Source organism: Cetorhinus maximus, chromosome 8, assembly GCF_964194155.1.
Source record: "Cetorhinus maximus chromosome 8, sCetMax3.hap1.1, whole genome shotgun sequence".
In the NCBI taxonomy this organism is placed as follows: Eukaryota; Metazoa; Chordata; class Chondrichthyes; order Lamniformes; family Cetorhinidae; genus Cetorhinus; species Cetorhinus maximus.
The window spans coordinates 8,484,080-8,505,049 of NC_135886.1; the positions used below are offsets into that span (position 1 = coordinate 8,484,080).

Here is a 20,970-nt window from a genome sequence, read left to right on the forward strand (position 1 = left end):
TGACCTCCAACAAGCACAACCATCTTCCTTTGTGCTAGGCATGACTCCGACCAGCAGAGAGTTTTCCCCCTGATTCCTGTTGACTCCCATTTTACTAGGGCTCTTTGATGCCACACTCTGTCAAATGCCGCCTTGATGTCAAGGGCAGTCATTCTCCCCTCATCTAATGAGTTCAACTCTTTTGTCCACCCTTGAAACCAAGGCTGTAATGAGGTCAAGAGTTAAGTGGCCCTGGCAGAACCCAAACTGGGCATCAGTGAGCAGGTTATTGCTAAGCAAGTGCTGCTGATACTTCCATTACTGATGACCAAGAGTAGACTGGTGGTGCGGTAAATGGTTGGGTTTGTCCTGCATTTTGTGTACAGGACATACCTGGGCAATTTTCCACCTAGCTGGGTAGATGCCAGTGTTGTAGCTGTACTGGAACAACTTGGCTAGGGGCGCGGCAAGTTCTGGTGCTCAAGTCTTCAGTACTATTGCCAGAATATTGTCAGGGTCCATAGGCTTTGCAGTATCCAATGCCTTCAGCTGTTTCTTGATATCATGTGGAGTGAATCGAATTGGCTGAAGACTGGCATCTGTGATGCTGTTGACCTCCAGAGGAGGCCAAGATGGATCATCCACTCGGCACTTCTGGCTGAAGATTGTAGCAAATGCTTCAGCCTTATCTTTTGCACTGATGTGCTGGGCTCCCCCATCATTGAGGATGGGGATATTTGTGAAGCCTCCTCCTCCAGTCAGTTGTTTAATTGTCCACCACCATTCACCACTGGATGTGGCAGGACTGCAGAGCTTAGATCTGATCCATGGGATTGTGGGATCACTTGGCTCTATCACTTGCTGCTTATGATGTTTGGTACACAAGCAGTCCTGTGTTATAACTTCACCAGGTTGACACCTCATTTTTAGGTATGCCTGGTGCTGCTCCTGGCATGCCCTCCTGCACTCGTCATTGAACCAGGGTTGATCCCCTGGCTTGGTAATGGTAGAGTGGGGGCTATGCCAGGTCATGAGGATACAGATTGTGTTGGAGTACAATTCTGCTGCTGCTGATGACTCACAGCACCTCATGGATGCCCAGTCTTGAGTTGCTAGATCTGTCCGAAATCTACCCCATTTAGCACAGTGGTAGTGCCAGACAACTCAATGGAGGGTATCCTCAATGTGAAGACGGGACTTTGTCTCCACAAGGACTGTGCGGTGGTCACTCCTACCGATACTGTCATGGACAGATGCATCCCCGGCAGGGAGGTTGGTGAGGATGAGGTCCCTCTTGTTGGTTCCCTCACCACCTGCCACAGACCCAGTCTAGCAGCTACGTCATTTAGGACTTTGCCAGCTCAGTCAGTAGTGGTGCTCCTGAGCTTTCCTTCCCTTTGTCATCCTTTCCTATCTCCTGAAGGCGCCTGGTCTTGCTGGGATATTGTTCCAGCGACCCCAGTCACCTGACACCTCACCCAAGTGGTCGTTTCTAACGTTACCTACACGGTAAAGGTTGCTGGTGTTGGGGAGAAGGCCATTGCAGTCCAGCCTGCTCCTGCTCTCATCCAACCCCTCACATATAGAGCAATCCTGAGCAGGAACACTAGCAATTAGCCATAGGCCCTGAGGGACCATCCTGCTCTGTTAGAAAGAGACAAGTGGTTATGTAGCTTGAGGAGCATCACTCCACATTATGCGTGGAGCAAGCTCAGGAGGTAGGCCTCCATGAACTACCACGGCAGCTACACAGACTGAACCCACATCATTGGCCTTCTTCACCACACACTCAAGCCATCTAGCCAACTGTGCTAACCAACACACTGGCCAATTTTTAAAACCCTGCAGGAGGGAAACGAAGAGTCGCACAGCTTAGTCTGAAACAAGTGCAAGAGCAGGACACAGTGTGATGAGTCTTAATTTCAATAAAGTTGACAAAACCGTTGGGTGTTGAGGTACGAGGAAGAAGATTACGCTGTTGCTGTTCTGTCTGTTTGTGCTGCTGTTCAGAATATGTTAACAATCATCCTTATCTCTTGTTTTGATTTATTTTTTTTGCAGTGGCCCAGCCTCCAACCATCACCAAGCAGTCTCCAAAAGATTACATCGTAGATCCACGGGATAACGTAGTTATCGACTGCGAAGGGAAGGGGAACCCAATTCCTGCGTAGGTACTCAGCATGACTTGGGGAGGAGTGGGTGAGGGGGTGTAGAATTGGGGGAATTGCCCTCTGCCCTGCAATGCATGGTATCTTCCACTAGTGGCCACTTTTGAGCAATGTGGCTTTAGCGCCCTCTGGTGTTTGGAATCAAATACAGCAGCGCAGTTGGCTCTTCAGTCCACAGCAGGAATCTTCTCCTGTTAAATCATATTGGTCGATGGAGGGGAATTTCCTCAGGACTTCTCCCACTCCCACTGCCGTAGTTTCGGTGGAAACATCACACGTCAGCGTGAATGGGGTTTCCGCTAAACGTCTGCCTAAGTAACGGCGCTGGAGAAGGGGAATTCGAGAAGAAATTGACCCCGCCTCAATCTATTGTAGAATGATGCAGCAGAGTAGGCCATTCAGCCCATTGTGCCTGTACTGGCCCTTTGAACAACCTGCCACTCTGTCCCGCTCCCCTGTTCTTTCCCCGTACGTTTATCGAATTCCCTTTTGGGACTTATTGTTTAATCTGCTTCCATCACCTTTTCGGGCGGTTCATTCCAGATCATAACAATTAACTGCATTAAAAAAAAATCACCACATCTCCCCTATCCCGCTCTTTTTAGCCAATTTAAATGTGTCCTCTGGTTACTGACCCTCCTGCCGGTGGAAAACAGATTACCCTTATTTATTACAATAATTTAATAATTTTTAACACCTCTATGAAATCATTCCCTAACCTCCTCTCATCTAAGGAGGGCAATTACAGCTCCTCTAGTGGCTTCACATCACTGAAGTCCCTCATCCCTGTTGCATTGTCATCCTGTTTGGTGTGAATCTGCTGCCTCTCCCTCCCTCTAACCTTGTTCTTGAATCTTGTAAAGATTATTAGGCTGCGGTTTGGGTTATTTTAACTGGTGTGTCTTTCAATCTATTTGGAATTCTGTTCAGTGCGTAGACCCAAGCTGGGCAAGCGATGGATGGGTGTTTTTCGACAGATACACCCCAGCTGCCTTTTCATAGAGATCGGATTCTGATCTTTTTTTGCAATTTGAATCCTGTCAAGAAATTACTGCTTGAGTCAGGCTGATGCTTGGGATCCTAATGTCCAGTAAAAGGGCTGAGTTTGCAGTGTTTATTTTTACCTCTGCTGATTTTAATTCTTCATCTTGCAGATGGGAGGAGGATATGACAGTCGCTTAATCTGCTTCATTGCTCTAAAGATAAAAGCAAAATACTGCGGAGGCTGGAAATCGGAAACAAAAACAAAAGTACCTGGAAAAACTCAGCAGGTCTGACAGCAACTGCGGAGAGGAGCACAGTTAACGTTTCGAGTCCGTATGACTCTTCAGTCATACGGACTCAAAACGTTAACTGTGTTCCTCTCCGCAGATGCTGTCAGACCTGCTGAGTTTTTCCAGGTATTTTTGTTTCTGCTTCATTGCTCTACCGTTTGGCCTTATAATGCTTTTGCACATGTCTTTTAAGCGTGGTGCCTGCCTTGGCTCATTGGCTAGCACTCTTGCCTCTGAGTCAAGAGGGTTGTGGGTTCATGTACCACGCCAAAGATTTAAGCAGACAAGGCTGATGCTTCTAGAAGCAGTCTGCCATTATTTCCTAAGGATCCCTAGAAATGTCATCAATACCTGCACTGGGGTTGCTCAAGAGAGTCCCTGCATGTGTGTTACTATTCACAGCGGGGGGGTCCCGAAGAGATTATCGTTGTGGTGAATTCTGACGTATATACGATCATATTTCCCAATAGGCTTGAGGAAATAGTGCTTGTCCCAGATGTTTCTGTTGGATGTCGGTGCATGACTGGTGAACCAATTGGCTGACTCTCTCTCCACAGCTTCTCGTGGACTCGCAATGGGAAGTTCTTCAACGTTGCCAAAGATTCCAGAGTGTCGATGAGATCCCGGTCGGGGACCCTCACAATGGACTTCCGTTACAGCGGCCGAGCGGAGGATTACGAGGGGGAGTATCAGTGCTCAGCCAGGAATGACTATGGGACTGCACTCTCCCATAAAATAGTCCTTCGAGTCTCCAGTAAGATGGGGCTGAATCTGTTCTATTTGGATGACAATTTGAAATAGTTGCTGTCTTCTGCATAGCATATATCGGGGGAGGCTATTGTCTTGGTTATGTTACTAGGCTCATGACCCAGAGGCCTGGGTCAATAATCCATAGCAGATGAATTGAAATCCCACCTTGGCAGTTTAACTATTTGAGTTTGGTTGAAGGAAAGATCTAGCACCAGCGAAAGTAAGCGGAATAGTGGTCACGTCGCTAGACTAGTAATCCAGAGGCCCAAGCTAATGCCCTGGGGGGGTCAGGGGTCGAATCTCACCATGGCAGAAGTAATGGTGGCCGTGAAATGATCAGATTATTGTTTAAAAACCCGTCTGGTTCACTAATGCCCTCTGAAATGGCCTAGGCAGCCACTCAGTTCAAGGGCAATTAGGGATGGGCAACAAATGCTGGCAGGGCCTGATCGAGGGACCCAGCATCGAGACGGTGGAGGGGGGGGGCGAACCCAATGAGAGTGAACCCCCTACCCTTGCTGCCGATCGACCTTCCCCTCTCCCACCCCCACCCCGCGGCTCCCCTCCCGCCGTCGCTCCCATGTGGCTTGGAACCCAGTGACGTTCCGAGGCCTCCAGGTGGGTTTAGTACCAGCAGCAGCCACTACCCACCTGGTGGCGCTGCAGTGCCGTCGATCCTGCGGCCTCTGATTGGCCGGCGGCTCTCGGTGGACGGGACCTTCTGCCCCTCCTCCCTCGGGGTCCTTGATCCTGGGGAAGGCCCCACCGCTGTCCAATTAAGTGCCTCCGTTAAATCCAGGCCGTTAACTCGATTTCTCCCTCCACAGATGCTGCCAGTCATGCAGTACTTCCAGCATTTTCTGTTTTTGTTATTGATATCCCTCCTGCCCTGGGTTAAATGTTTCTATTGGTGATGTTTGAACTATTTCCTCTTTTCTCCTTTTTACTGCATTCTCTTCTGACGTCCGCTAGACATCTACCTAGAGGTGATTCAACCCCAGCAGAGGCGTGCAGTTTGTTCAGATCCAGCCTGATTTGTTCCTGGCCGGCATGTATCTGAACTCCATGTTATCACTGACCATCGCTCACCTCTCTCTCTCTCTCTCTGGTTCCTGACCTACAGAGGCCCCCCTGTGGAGGAAGGAGGTCCTGGAGCCTTTTGTGGTTCAGGAAGGAGCACCGGTGATTCTTCCCTGCCAACCCCCTGCCGGACTCCCCCCTCCTGTCATCTTCTGGATGGACAGCTGTAAGTTTGACCGAGTTGATCCTTGGGCTTTTGGATTCTGTTCGTGCAGGAGTCTCTGGAATCCGACAGGATAATAGGTGGATGTTTACTTCATTGTGTATTCAGGGTGTGGTGGGTCAGGGCAGCTTCCTTCACCTCTCTGGCTCCTTGCCATATCCTCTTTTGTCCCTTCAGGGGTGAACTTGGTCTTTGCCAGTTGTGTGAAAGGTGCTCATAGCAAATCCCCAGCCCCATTCTACACCAGACTTAACCTTCGCCTCTGTTAACACTAATGCAAAATGTGCTGCCAATTCACTACGAGTGTGTTTGACGCTAATGGTGAAGATCATTTTCACCCACTTTCTTTTTTGCTATCTCTATCTTTGACTGCCACTCCTGTTGTATATTATATATATATTTCAGCGATGACACTAGTTTCTAATTGGGCAACAGGTTTATTTACAAAGTATTAAAATATCTCTGTACTCGTGCTTATCCCAACTCAGCTTTTTTTTAAATTCATTCATGGGATGTGGGCTTTGCTGGCTGGGCCAGCGTTTATTGCCCAACCCTAGTTGCCCTTGAGAAGGTGGTGGTGAGCTGCCTTCTTGAGCCGCTGCAGTCCCTGTGGTGTAGGTACACCCACAGTGCTGTTAGGGAGGGAGTTCCAGGATTTTGACCCAGTGACAGTGAAGGAACAGCGATATAGTTCCAAGTCAGACTAGTGAGTAGCTTGGAGGGGAACTTGCAGCTGGTGGTGTTCCCATGTATCTGCTGCCCTTGTCCTTCTAGATGGTAGTGGTCGTTTGTTTGGAAGGTGCTGTCAGAGGAGCCTTGATGAATTCCTGCGATGTATCTTGTAGATGGTACACACTGCTGCTACTGTGCATCGGTGGTGGAGGGAGTGAATGTTTGTGGATGTGGTGCCAATCAAGTGGGCTGATTTGTCCTGGACGGTGTCAAGCTTCTTGAGTGTTGTGGGAGCTGCACTGATCCAGGCAAGTGGGGAGTATTCCATCACACTCCTGATTTGTGCCTTGTAGATGGTGGACAGGCTTTGAGGAGCCAGGAAGTGAGTTACTCCTCACACGATTCCTAGCCTCTGACCTGCTCTTGTAGCCACAATATTTATATGGCTAGTCCAGTTCGGTTTCTGGTCAATGTTAACCCCCAGGATGTTGATAGTGAGGGATTCAGTGATGGTAATGCCAATGAACATCAAGGGCGATAATTGGATTCTCTCTTGTTGGAGATGGTCATTGCCTGACACTCATGTGGCGTGAATGTTACTTGTCACTTGTCAGCCCAAGCCTGGATATTGTCCAGGTCTTGCTGCATTTGGACATGGATTGCTTCAGTATCTGAGGAGTTGTGAATGGTGCTGAACATTGTGTAATCATCAGCGAACATCCCCACTTCTGGCCTTACGATGGAAGGAAGGTCATTGATGAAGTAGCTGAAGATGGTTGGGCTGAGGACACTACCCTGAGGAACTTCTGCAGTGATGCCCTGGAACTGAGATGCTTGACCTCCAACAACCACAACCATCTTCCTTTGTCCTAGATATGAAACCGACCAGCGGAGAGTTTTCCCCCTGATTCCCATTGACTCCAGTTCTGCTCGGGCTTCTTGAGACTACACTCGGCCAAATGCGGCCTTGATGTCAAGGGCAGTCACTCTCACCTCACCTCGGGAGCTCAACTCTTTTGTCCATTGTGGTAAAGTGGAGTGCTATGTATCTTTTAAGAGAATGTAGTTAACTGACCACGTGACTGTATCGACCAATCGCTATGCAGCGCGGGCTTATTGGGTAATGGAGTGTAGAGCTGGAGGTGATTGAAGAAGCACACATTGTGCAGTCTTCTGTTCTTAGTTCCAATAAACCACCAGTGTTTGTTCAGTTAATCGGTCTCTCTGCCGATATTGTTACAAGCACCAACTAATGTGTTTAACATCAAGGGCGCAGCCAGCGTTTGCTGGACAAAGTGAATCTGATAATCTGAAATGTAAAACTGGCGACGAGGATAAACCAGATCAATTGACGGCAATTAAGAAAGCCGCGGTGAGCCAGACACGTTACTTCACCACTACCTTGAAGCTGTTTGAAAGCGCAGTCTCTTTAGTCATCGAGTATGCTGCAATCTGGGCATCTTCAACCATTCGACCGATTTCCGATGACTGGTCTCGTTATATTGAACGCTTAGCATTCTTTACCGCTAACGACATCACGGGGAGGAGAAGAAGAGGGCGATTCTTTTGTCCTCATGCGGGAGCAAAATGTATGGCCTGATCCACAGCCTCATGTCACCCAACACCCTCGATATGAAGACTTTCGACATGTTAGTAAATATTGTCAAAAACCACCTGAAGCCAAAGCCCTCGGTCACTATGCAGCATTTTAAATTTGAATCGGGGAATAGGCTTCCGGGAGAGACAATCGCCGGCTATGTAGCTGCATGAAAGGAATTAACAGAATATTGTGAGTTCGGAAGTTCAATTAGTGGCTTGTTGTGAGATCGATCGATATGTGTAATCGGGCACGATGCTATTCAAAAGCAATTTGCTATCTGAGACTAACCTAGACTTCAGTAAGACATTAGAATTAGCAACAGCCATGGAGAGCACAGTTAGAGACTTGGAGGCAATAAAAGATACACAAAATGGCGCCGTCCATCCTGTAGGGCGGGAAGGACCAGGTGCAAAAACGTCAGACTCCGCAGAAAAGCGGGAAACTCCCACAATGTACAGACCATTGAAGAACAACAGGACTACAGTGAAAACCCATGACATTAATGAGAGAAAGGCGATCGACAGTTCAGAAATATCGAGTGTTTTTCCTGCCACGGCAATGGTCACACAATGCGGCGCTGTCAGGATCAGCTGAGATAGCATTTTAATAACAAAGATAGAAATCGTGAAATCTGCCTCGTTCAAGAACCAGAGGAAGCAGAATCTGACATCCATTCATTATACAACCTGGAAGTGAGTCGGACTGAGCCAATCCAGGTGGACATTAGAGCCAATGAACAACCCATCCAGAGGGAGGTCGACGCTGGGGCATCAATGTCTGTCACAAGAGAAAATAAATTCAGATACTCGAATAAAGGAGCCCATCCTTTTAAGTTTGGAAGAATCTAGCACTAAATTAAAAACATATACGGGCAAGGAAATAAGAGTGAAAGTCTTGGTGCAGTTTGGGGATCAGTCTGTAAATTATAGTAGTAGCTGGGACGGGCCCCAGTTTAATTGGTTGCAATTGGCTCAAAAAGATTAAATTGCAATGGGCCGAGATTTTTCAAAGCAGAACGAGAGACTTACAGGAATTGTTACAAAAGTACGCTTCCATTATCCGTGTCAAGCTAAGAAGGATTCGTGGGCTACAAGCCAAAATCCACGTAGGCCCTAACGCAACCCCCAGATTTATCAGAGCCAGACCAGTCCCTTACGCTCTATGGAACTAGGTCGAGACCGAGATAAACAGGCCGGAAAAGTTGGGTATCTTACAACTGGTGCGATCTTCCGATAGTAGCCGTACTGAAGCCAGACCAAAGTAAAAACAGAATTACCTGGAAAAACTCAGCAGGTCTGGCAGCATCGGTGGAGAAGAAATCAGTTAACATTTCGAGTCCTCATGACCCTTCGGCAGAACTGAGTATAGTTAGGAGAAAGGTGAAATATAAGCTGGTCTAAGACCAAAGTGTTCGCTTATGCGGTGACTATAAGTTAACCGGAAACAGAGTGGCCAAACTTGATAAGACACCAGATACCGAAGATCGACAAGTTATATTTGAAATTGGCAGGGGACATCACATATTCAAAACTCGACATGAACCACACCTACCAGCAGGTAGAGCTGGATGGAGGCTCTATGGAATTAGTGACCAGCAATACACATCGAGGATTGTATCAATATACTCGACTACCCTTTGGGGTCTCATCGGCGTGTGCTATTCTCCAGCGTACCATGGAAAATCTGATTCAGGGACTGCCCCATGTCATTGTTCATCTGGATGGCGTCTTAGTCACTGGAAGAACTGACGGAGAACATTTTAGCTAATTTGGAGGAGGTGCTGAAACTCTTCTCACAAGCGGGGGGTGCGCTTGAAGTGAGAAAAATGCTTTTTCCAAGCCAAAGAGGTGGTTTACTTGGCTAAAAGGTCAACGTGCAGGGCCTGCATCCCATGGAAGAAAATGTCGAGGCTGTTCATGAGGCACCTACACCGAGAAACACGACAGAACTAAAGGCCTTCTTAGGCATGATAAACTACCACGGCCGATTTCTCCAAAAAATAAACCGTACTGACTCCGTTATACGTATTGCTTAAGAAAAACCATAAATGGATTTGACAAGCTCTGCACCAGGAGGTGTTTCTGAAGGCAAAGCAATTGTTAAGATCATTGGCCCGGCTGGTCCACTTTGACCCAAAGAAAGAATTGATTTTAACTTGAGACGCATCCCCTTATGGAGTAGGGGCTGTACTTTCGCATTGGATGGCGGATGGTTCCGAACGGACCCATTGGTTATACATCTCGCACGCTCAGCACTGAAGAATGATGATATTGTCAGACTGAGGAGGAGGGCTTGTCTGTTGTGTTTGGTGTTCAGAAATTCCATCGATACCTTCCCTGTCGCCGATTTCACATTATATCCGACCACAATCCTCTGCTGGGATTATTTGGAGAGGATAAAGCGATACCCACACCCACCCCCATCGCATCTGCTCGCATCCAGAGGTGGGGACTGATATTGGCTGCTTACGAATACACCTTTTATTCACCGATCGGGAAGCCAGGTCACACGTGCTGACGCGCTGAGGCTCCTCCCCCTGCCAGATAACAACGTAAAGGTTCCAATTCCCCAGGAACTTGTCTTGCTGCTAAATTTTTTGGATTCCTCCCCTGTCCAGGCCAAACAAATCCGTGAGTGGACAAGCCAAGGTCCACTTTTATCTCACATCCGGGAGCAGGTCTTAAATGGATGGTCAGGAGAGCCAAAGTCTGTTGACATGAAGCCTTATTTCAATCATAAATATGAGCTCGCCTGCTAGGATGGTGTATTGCTCTAGGGAGGGATGTGGTAAAGTGGAGTGCCATGTACATTTTAAGAGAATGTAGTTAACTGACCACGTGACTGTATCGACCAGTGGCTACACAGCTTGTGCTACTTGGGTAACGGAGTCTGGAGCTGGAGGTGATTGAAGAAGCACACATTGTCAGTGTTCTGTTCTTAGTTCCAATAAACCACCAGTGTTTGTTCAGTCAATCGGTCTCTCTGCCGATATTGTTTCAAGCACCAACTAATGTGTTAATATCAAGGGCACAGCCAGCGTTCGCTGGGCAAAGCGAACCTGATAACCAAAAACATAAAATCCATATTTGAACCAAGGCTGTAATGAGGTCAGGAGCTGAGTGACCCTGACAGAACCCAAACTGGGTGTCAGTGAACAAGTTATTGCTAAGCAAGTGCCGCTTGACAGCACTGTTGATGACTCCTATCACCTTTACTGGTGATGGAGAGTAGACTGATGGGGTGGTTATTGACTGGGTTGCTTTTGCCCTTCCTCTTGTGTACAGGACATACCTGGGCAATTTTCCACATTGTCGGGTAGATGCCAGTGTTGTGGCTGTACTGGAACAGCTTGGCTAGGGGTTTCTAGCAGCTTCTCTCTTTACTTTAGCTCTAAATCCACACCTAGGCTTAATCAGTCAAGCATAGATAGAACAGATCAGTTACCAGACTCTCAATCAAATACAAATCAATTGCAAAATTTAATACTACATCTCCTTCCTCTCTCTCAATGTTCTCTCTTATCCTCTTTTCTCTTTTTTTCTCTATCTCTCCTTCTCTTTACCCCTCACTCTCCCTCTGCCCCTTCTTCACTCTTTAACTCATCACCTGTTTATTACTTCTTTCCCTCTCTGTTTCTCACAATCTTTTTCTCCGTTTCTTCACCTTAATCTCTTTTCTATCTTTTTTTCTCCAATGATCTTCCTCTCTCTTTCTTCTCTCTTCCTTTCCATTCCTTCACCTCTTTCTCCGTTGGTCAGTCTGCTTCTTTCCCTTGTTCTCTCTGGCATTACTATTTCAATGTGAGTTAGCATCTTCAGGAGAGGAGCAGAGAAAAGTGAGGAAAATTGGGAAAAGTCAAGTATATAAATTCAGAGGATATAAAAGCATGTTACAGGGGTGTGATCTATCTTGCGGCTTGAACAACGAGCAAAAGCTGGGCCTGTCTATGACCAAGGTAGAGGTCACCCCTTACAGGAGACAGTTCCAGCAGGAAATTCAGGGCCAGAGTGAGTTCTGAGGCCAGTTTCCAGATGAATTCCGATTGTCTAGAAGGAGCAGTGAGGGATTTCCCAATTTTTATCCCCCATATTGGGCTTGGGCTTTTACCTGCTTTTTCATCTAATCCGGGGTATCATGTGGTTGTTGAGCAGGGTGAAGAATGTTTGCGTATTGGGATACACAAGGAATTACAATTGTGTGGGGGCTGCTGGATAAGCTAGAGGGTCTTTAACTGTCCGCTATGTTCATGTTTTAATAAGGTGCAGTACTATAGTGAGGGTACCAGAGTATGTTGGGTAGAGCTATGGTGAGATGACTACACTGGGGAATGTTGTGTTATAATGACACAAGGGATTTACTAGAGCAATAGACAAGAGCATAAGGGAAGGTGGTACAATGAACGATGAGTATATCAAAGAGTGATCCATGTTTTAGATCACTAAACGTTATGATAACGCCATACGGTAATATTCTGTGGGATTTTGAGTGCGAAGAGGTTGGGGCAATAACTCAATTCATTGCGTTTCTGATGGAGGTGTTAATTATAATACAGAAACAATAAATAATCAGAATTAATTGGATGGCAAAAAATAAACATAAGATAACATAGATGTATAAAATGTAAGGATATGAGGTATTATCTTAGAGCTGTTGTGGATTGAGGAGATTGAGTCTCTGAGGGTGCTCATTGTGATTGGTTGTGACAAGTGATCTCTTGTCTGTTTTAGTGATGGAGTCGATCCCTCAGGATAAGCGTGTGTCTCAGGGCCTGAATGGCGACCTCTACTTCTCCAATGTGGTGCGTAGCGACGCTCGCTTTGACTACATCTGTAACGCTCGATTCCTCTTCACACACACCATCCAGCAAAAAAACCCCATCACTATCAAGGTGATGACCAGTAAGTATCAAAACCCTACCCTTAACTCCTCCCCTAACAGTTTTCACTCCTAGTATGTGTTCACTGTGCACCAAATGGCAGGGGCTTTTTTGATCAACGTTTTATGATGGATTTTCAAGGGATCAGTAGGACCTGCAGAATATGATGCCAAGGAACCCATGCCCATTAGTTCCATGTGGTACAGGGTCAGTGCAACCAGGAGTTCCTAGAAGGGTAGCTTCTTTTTATTCATTCACAGGATGTGGGCATTGCTGGCAGGGCCAGCATTTATTATCCATTCCTAATTGCCCTTGAGAAGGTGGTGGTGAGCCGTCTTCTTGAGCTGCTGCAGTCCATGTGGTATAGGTACACCTGCGGTGCTGTTACGGAGGGAGTTCCAGGATTTTGACCCAACGACAGTGAAGGAACGGCGATGTAGTTCCAAGACAGGATGGTATGTGACTTGGAGGGAACTTGCAGGTGGTAGTGTTCCTAAGCACCTGTTGGCCTTGACCTTCTAGATGGTAGAGTTTGCGGGTTTGGAAGCTGCTGTCAAAGAAATACCACCACTGAACAAAAATCCCCACAGACTTAGGCTTTCCATTACTCCTGCAGTTGTAGTCTTGCCAAGGAATGAAATGGTCCAGCCAGCACCTCCCCCAGAAAAGCGCCCAGGGCACAGATTGCAGGATCGAGAACCTTAAACTGCTGTCACCCTTTAACCAGTTAATGCCACCCCTACAGGTAGCATCTACAGCCTAGAAATTCACTGGGACTGTGCCTATTTTACAGAAGTTCAAAGTGCCCAATATGGTGGACAGGGCGCAGGCTGGTAGTACAGCTTGCGTCATATTGGTACAGGAATGCAAGGAGGCATGTATACCTCAAACAGCCCTTGAAAGGGACCATTAGCTGCCACCACCTGAATGGTAAAATTTTGTAAATATCCTTACTCGAATGTGAAGTCAGGAGGAACGGGAGTTTCCTTCCCAATTCCACTTGGCCGCTCCAGATTGCCCCACTCCCTCTCCAGCTTTCTGATTGCTTTCCACCTCCGCCCCCTGGTTGCCTGGTCTCACCAAAGGCATTCTGTAGGTGACGCAGCAGGCTGGAATTACAATCCTCTTCAGCAGCAACCGTGCCAGTATTGCTGCTCTGCAGCTCACCTGTCTCATATAAATTAGACCCGAGACCCAACATCACAGGTGCCTCAGGCTGAGCAAGGGATTGTTCCCAGCAGGCCAATGCCAACCATTTTCTCGGCCTTCAGCTTCAGAACTTTCTGCAAAAAGTTACAGCCTAAAAATTACCAATTCGGATAATAACAGATGAATATTTTTAACACAAAAACAGAATTACCTGGAAAAACTCAGCAGGTCTGGCAGCATCGGCGGAGAAGAAATCAGTTAACGTTTCAAGCCTTCATGGCCCTTCGGCAGATGCATTCATTTAATGCATTCATAGTAAATTATTTTCCATGTTAAGCTAGTGCTCAACTTCAAGGGGTTAATGTCTTTGCTAAGATAGAAGACAAAGCAGTGTTTTACAGAGGGTGCAGAGGAGGTTTACTAGATTGATACCTGGGATGAGGGACTTTAGTTACATGGAAACACTAGGGAAATTGGGATTTTTTTTTAGAGCAGAGAAGTTTAAGGGAACATGAGAGAGAGCTGATCAAAATCATGAAGGGTTTTGATAGAGTAAATAAGGAGAAACTCTTTTTGAGTGGCAGAAGGTTTGGTAAGTAGAGGAGACAGATTTAATGTAGTTGGCACAAGAGCCAGAGAAGGAGCCTTGGTTCAAACATAGACAAAAGAGCTGAACTCCCGAGCTGAGGTGAGAGTGACTGCCCCTGACATCAGACAGCATTTGACCGACTGTGGCATCAAGGAGCCCTAGCAAAACTGGAGTCAATGGGAATCGGGGAAAACTTTCCACTGGTTGGAGTCACATCTAGCACAAAGGAAGATGGTTGTGGTTGTTCGAGGTCAGTCATCTTAGCTCCAGGACATCACTGCAGGAGTTCCTCAGGGTAGTGTCCTCGGCCCAATCATCTTCAGCTGCTTCATCAATGATCTTCCTTCCATCATAAGGTCAGAAGTGGGGATGTTCGCTGATGATTGCACAATGTTCAGCACCATTCACAAATCCTCAAGATACTGAAGCAGTCCATGTCCAAATGCAGCATGACCTGGACAATATCCAGGCTTGGGCTGACAAGTGGCAAGTAACATTCGTGCCACACAAGTGTCAGGCAATGACCATCTCCAACAAGAGAGAATCTAACCATTGCCCTTTGATGTTCATTGGCAATACCATCACTGAATCCCCTACTGTCAACATCCTGTGGGTTGCCATTGACCAGAAACTGAACTGGACTAGCCATATAAAGACTGTGGCTACAAGAGCAGATCAGAATCTAGGTTCCTGCGTCGAGTAACTCAGCACCTGACTCCCCAAAGCCTGTCCACCATCTACAAGGCACAAGCCAGGAGTGTGATGGAATACTCCCCTCTTGCCTGGATGAGTGAAGCTCCCACAACACAAGATGCTTGACACTGTCCAGGACAAAGCAGCCCGCTTGATTGGCACCACATCCACAAAAATTCACTCCCTTCACCACCGATACACAGTAGCAGCAGTGTGTACCATCTACAAGAATCACTGCAGGAATTCACCAAGGCTGCTTAGACAGCACTTTCCAAACCCATGACCAGTACCAACTAGAAGGACAAGGGCAGCAGATAGATGGGAACAGCACCACCTGGAAATTCCCCTCCAAGTCGCTCAGCATCCTGACTTGGAAAGTCCTGGAATTCCCTGACAGCATTGTGGATGTACCTACACCACAGGGGCTGCCGCGGTTCAAGAAGGCAGTTCACCACCTCCTTCTCAAGGGCAACTAGGGATGGGCAATAAATGCTGGCCCAGCCAGCGAAGCCCACATCCGATGCATGAATAATAAAAAAAGATGAGGTGAAATGTGTTTTGTGCCGTGAAGTGGCATTATTTAGAATGTACTGCCTAAAAGACTGGAGGAAGCAAATTCAATGATAACATTCAAAACAGACGGGAAAATTTGCAGGGCTATTGGTAAATGTCAGTGGAGTGGGACTAATTGGTAGCTCTTTCAAAGAGCCAGCAGTGAGACAATAGGCAGAATGGCCTCCATCTGTGCTGTATCAATTTATGAGGGTATAAACAAGTTATCTGCAAAACCTCCTCAACAATAATGTCCAGGCTTAAAAATTGGGAATCCAACAAGCTGCCCTAGTTGATACTGATTGCAAAGTGCATTGCCCCGTCCTTTGTACATCATTGCACACCAACAAGATCACAATTTGGATCAGTGGTCTGCCCTGATCTCAGTTGAGGCGGTAGTTTTGGGGGTGTTTTTTATTCATTATTGAGATTTGGCTTTGCTGGCAAGGCCAGCATTTATTGCCCATCCTTAATTGTCCTTCATTGAGGGCTGTTAAGAGTCAACCACATTGCTGTGGGTCTGGAGTCACATGTAGGCCAGACCAGGTAAGGATGGCAGATTTCCTTCCCTAAAGGATGTGAGTGAACCAGATGGGTTTTTACAACAATTGATGATAGTTTCATGGTTACCGGTACTGAAACTAGCTTTATAGATTTATTAATTGAATTTAAATTCCACCAGCTACCATGATGGGATTTGAACCAATATCCCCAGAGCATTAGCCTGGGTCTACTGTATTACTAGTCCCATGACATTACCACTACACCACCATCTCCCTGGCAGTGGGTCTCAGACCAGGCAAGACTGGAAATAAAAATCACCCAGCGGGGGTTCCCACTCCTGACTACTATTTCAGTAATCTTCTTCTGGAAGGATTGATGAGGACGAAAACACTTTTGGTTGGCTAGCATTATCAATTAGTGGGCTTACATTAACTATCTAGGCTGACACTCAGAGATGTCTCTGGCTGGAGGTGCTGGAAAATAGATTTAACCCATGGAACCATACATCAGGGGCGAGGCAGATATTTCAGGAGCGTAAATACTTCTAATTTTGAAAAAGCACAAATCTCCACACGCCCATTTCCTACTCGGTTGACCCCAACAGCAACGAGTTCATATGTTAACAGCACAAAGAGCCTTCCAGCTTCTGACTAGTTCTCCAGTGAGTCCATTCTTCGCTACTCAAGCCTTCTAGGCAACAACATCCGTGAGTTGCATTCCCAAGTGCGGGAACCTGGGAATAAATCTCCTCCACCATTCCTAGCCAGACCTCCAGAAAGTACCAGCTCCGCTTCCACTGTTGTAACATGATTGGTTGGATGGCACTGTTTCAAGGCAGTCGGCAGTTATAGGACAAAATAAGATTTGTTCGCTTGAGATTCTGGGGAACGTTTCTCCAATTTGTAGACAAAGGGAGGCAATATAGGCCTCAGCCCTGTCTAGTAGTGAATGCAGCAATCTAGTGATTATGAAAGTTTTGAGCGGAGCTAGGTTAGCCTGGATCTCACTTGGAATGCATTTTCAGGAGATACACCTACACAAAAAGATTTAGATCTCTCGATCACAGCAAGTACTTTTGAAGTCAACAACCAGCAATTGTCTGATGGCTGGACTTATTGTGGCCTGTTTGTGAGTGACGCAGTATTCCTTTCTGATGGCCCACGTTTCACAACCAGCAACATAAATATCACTTTCAGAAAGTGCCATAAAAAGGCTATAAAAAATTTTCTAAAGATTAGAAGCTTGAACATTAAAGTAGTGCCATTTTGTTTTGAGTTATTGGTGCGACGTGTTAGCTACCAGGGCACATGAGCAACCGAGTCTACTCTGCTCTTCCAGTCAGCCATCGCATTTGACCTCAAGATGAACTTCTGACCTTACATTTGCACCATCACTTAACAATGCCTACTTCCATCTCTGTAACATCGCCCGACTTCAACCCTGCCTCAGTTCATCAGTTGCTGAAACCCTCACTCATGCCTTTGTTACTCCTAGACTTGACTATTTCAACGCACATCACATCCCCCACATTCCACCCCCATAAACTTGAGGTCATCAAAACTCTGCTGCCTGTATCTTGCCTCTCAGCAAGTCCTTTTCACCTAACGCCCCACTACATTGGCTCCTGGTTAACCAAGACTTGATTCTAAAATACTCTCCCTCTTTCTCAAATCCCTCCAATGGCTGCGCCTCACCCCACCTCTGTAATCTTCTCCAGCCACACAGCCCGCTGAGATACATCGCCTCCGGTAATTCTGGCCCCTTCAGCATCCCCAATTTTAATTGTCCCACCATTGGTGGCCATGCATTTGTTTGCCTAGGCCCAAGCTCTAGAATTCCCTCCCTACACCTCTCCGTCTCTCTACCTCGCTTTCCTCCTTTAAGACACTCGTTAAAAATTAATTATTTTACCAAGATTTTGGTCATTTGACCTAAGATCTCTTGTTGTGGCTTGGCCTTATTCTTGTTTTGTAATGCTGCTGTGAAGTGCCTTCAGACTTCAGACATTATTACATTAAAGGCACTATATAAATATAAATTGTTGTATAAATAACATCATTCGTTATCTGAATTATATTTCTCAACACTTACGGATGTAGCTCAGACCTGTGTACACATATTGTATTAATTTTCATTGTATAACATTTCAAAAACCAAACCTCTTCCTTTCATTCCCATTGTATAAAGTTCAACTGCACCAAACCTTTTTCCACTGTAGGAAATTCAAAGGATCAAATCCTTTCGTCCTCAGTCTCAGTTCATGCACGACTTTCAGTACATTAAAGTCCTTTCTGGCCACCAGTACATTAAACTCCTTTCTGGCCACCAGTACATTAAACTCCTTTCTGGTCACGTCAGTTCTTTACAGTTTGAACACGTTGATCCTCTTCCCATTCACTTCCAGTTTATAGAATTCCAATTGTAGAGGCCCCACAATTTCTGGTTCCTCCTCGTTATACCGAATTTGTGGCTAACCCATAGCTGCCAGGAATTTTCTTGGGGATTTTCCAACGTACACTGTAACTTCGGCACTTCTTCATCGGGAACTCCAGATAAACATGTAAAGAAATTTTGCACCAATCAGAAAAGCCCTTTGGAATTTTTTTTTTCATTCATTCATGGGTGTCACTGACTGGGCCAAAATTTATTGCCCATCCCTAATTGCCCTTGTTCAGAGAGCATTTAAGAGTCAACCACATTACTGTGGTTCTGGAGTCATATGTAGGCCAGACCAGGTAAGGACGACAGATTTCCTTCCCTAAAGGACATTAGTGAACTAGATGGGTTTTTACAACAATCGATGATAGTTTCATGGTTACCAGTACTGAACCTAGCTTTCCAGATTTATTAATTGAACTTTACAGGTTTATTTAATTGAATCGACAATGGTTTCAGTCATCATTGGACTTTTAATCCCACTATCTGCCAGGATTTGAACCTGGGTCCCCAAAGCATTACCCTGGGTATCTGGATTACTAGTCCAGCAAGAATACCACGGCACCATCACCTCCCCCTTTGGGAATTCCTATAGATAATATTTGGATATTGAGATCCAGAGCCATTCATCCTGTTATCAATTAGCTCATTGTTGATGTGCAAGGTGCTGAATATTGTCTACTACCCAACTTAATTAAGAGGTAAAAGCAAAATACTGAAAATCTGAAATAAAAACAAAATGCTGGAAAAACTCAGCAGGTCTGGCATTGTTGTAGTGTGGCTGAGTTGTACTATTAATGATAGAGTTGATCTGCAGACAGTTCTTGGATGGAACCATTAAGTTTACTTACAATATATTCAGCAGCAACCACACATGTGCTTTCAACTCCAATTCTGTCTCTACATCATCTACTGAGGTAGCCTGCGCAACTCTCCAATGGTTACTACAGATCATGTGATCTTCCTTAACAAGCATTATTCTTAAAGATACATTACACACTAAATAAAACCATAATTACTACATTCCTCCCCCTTTAGCTATACATATATTACATGTACATATTTTTCAAGACAACATAATATTTTCACTATGTAAGGAAAATACAAGTTCAGTCTTTCAGGTGGTTTCCTGGTATGTGTGGAACGTCGCAGCTCCACAACTTCAGATTCTTTGTCAGGAATCTCCTTTTCCGGAGTTGCCTGAACATCAGGTGCTTCGGTGGGCACTTGCAGTTCTGTATCCTCAACGCTTACAGGAACATCAGACATGTCAGCCCTGGGCCTCAACAGGAAATGCAGACCCACTCATGATCACTGGTGGAACCAAATCTTGGTGATTTGTCTCTCTCTTCCTTAAATGGTCCACATGTTTACGAATGATCCGGCCTTCCACCTCCACATGGTAAGCTAGAGGTTCAGTAACCACACTTATTTCACCTGGTAACCACTTTGGTCCTTCCCTGAAATTTTTCACGTATACCGGCTGGCTCTCCCATGGTAAATTTCCTCTGGTGACTGTGCCAGTTGTGTCTAGTTTTCTGGCTTCCCTGACTCCTTCCCACCTTCCCCCCTAAGTTCGGCATTATTAAGCTCAATCTCGTCCTGAGACGGTGTTTCAACAATAACTCCGCAGGTGTGACACTTGTTGTTGTGTGAGGGGTAGTCCTGTAATGAAAAAGAAAGAGTGCTAGCTTGGTTGCCAAGGAATCACCAGTTAACTTTTTCATGCCTGCCTTGAATGTTTGATCCATTCTTTCGGCCAGTCTGTTTGAGGAAGGGTGGTACGGTGCAGTTTTCACCTGAGTGATACCGTTGAGGCTGATAAACCGTTGAAACTCAGCACTCGTAAATGCCGTGCCATTATCGGAAACAACAACTTCTGGTAGTCCATGAATAGCAAAACTCTGAGGTAGTTTCTCAATTCAAGCGGCCAAAGTTGGTGATGTCACCTCATATACATCCAACCATTTTGAATGGGCTTCAACAGTGAGCAGAAACACTGAATACGTTGAACCTTTCCTGGGAACTATGTGTAACTGCACCCAGGGTCTACCTGGCCACTCCCATGGGTGTAATGGAGCTGTCACTGGCAACTTTTGCAGTTGCTGACATTGCACACAGTGCTTTACTAAACTCTCTTTTTCACCATCCATCCCAGGCCACCATAGTTAGCTCTGTGCTATGGTCTTCATTTGGGAAATTCCCCGATGGGCACTGTGTAGTTCAATTAAAAGTGGCTCCCTTCCCTTTGGAGGAACTATCACTCGTGCTCCCCATAATAAGATGCCATCCTGGCTGATTATTTCATGTCTTCTGTTGAAATGCGGTTTCATTTTGTCAAATACGGGCTCCTGTGACCAACCACGTAGTACTTGTTCTCGTACCTGAGATAGGACTGGGTCCTGACTTGTCCAGTCACTGAGCTGTTGAGCACATACCAGCGAGGAATCTAAGAAATTCAACAATGAAGCAAGTTCCTGTGGAA

The 20,970-nt window shown here is 46.0% G+C and overlaps 1 protein-coding gene across 1 annotated transcript in view; it reads left to right on the forward strand.

Moving 5' to 3' along the window:
- The window catches only part of nfasca (neurofascin homolog (chicken) a), a 140,405-nt gene that overhangs the window by 4,596 nt on the left and 114,839 nt on the right, over window positions 1–20,970 (forward strand). The window contains exons 3-6 of the mRNA XM_078546405.1: window positions 2,041–2,146; window positions 3,979–4,175; window positions 5,295–5,417; window positions 12,414–12,584. Coding sequence (XP_078402531.1) covers window positions 2,041–2,146; window positions 3,979–4,175; window positions 5,295–5,417; window positions 12,414–12,584 — 597 coding nt within the window. The remainder of the gene's footprint in view (window positions 1–2,040; window positions 2,147–3,978; window positions 4,176–5,294; window positions 5,418–12,413; window positions 12,585–20,970) is intronic.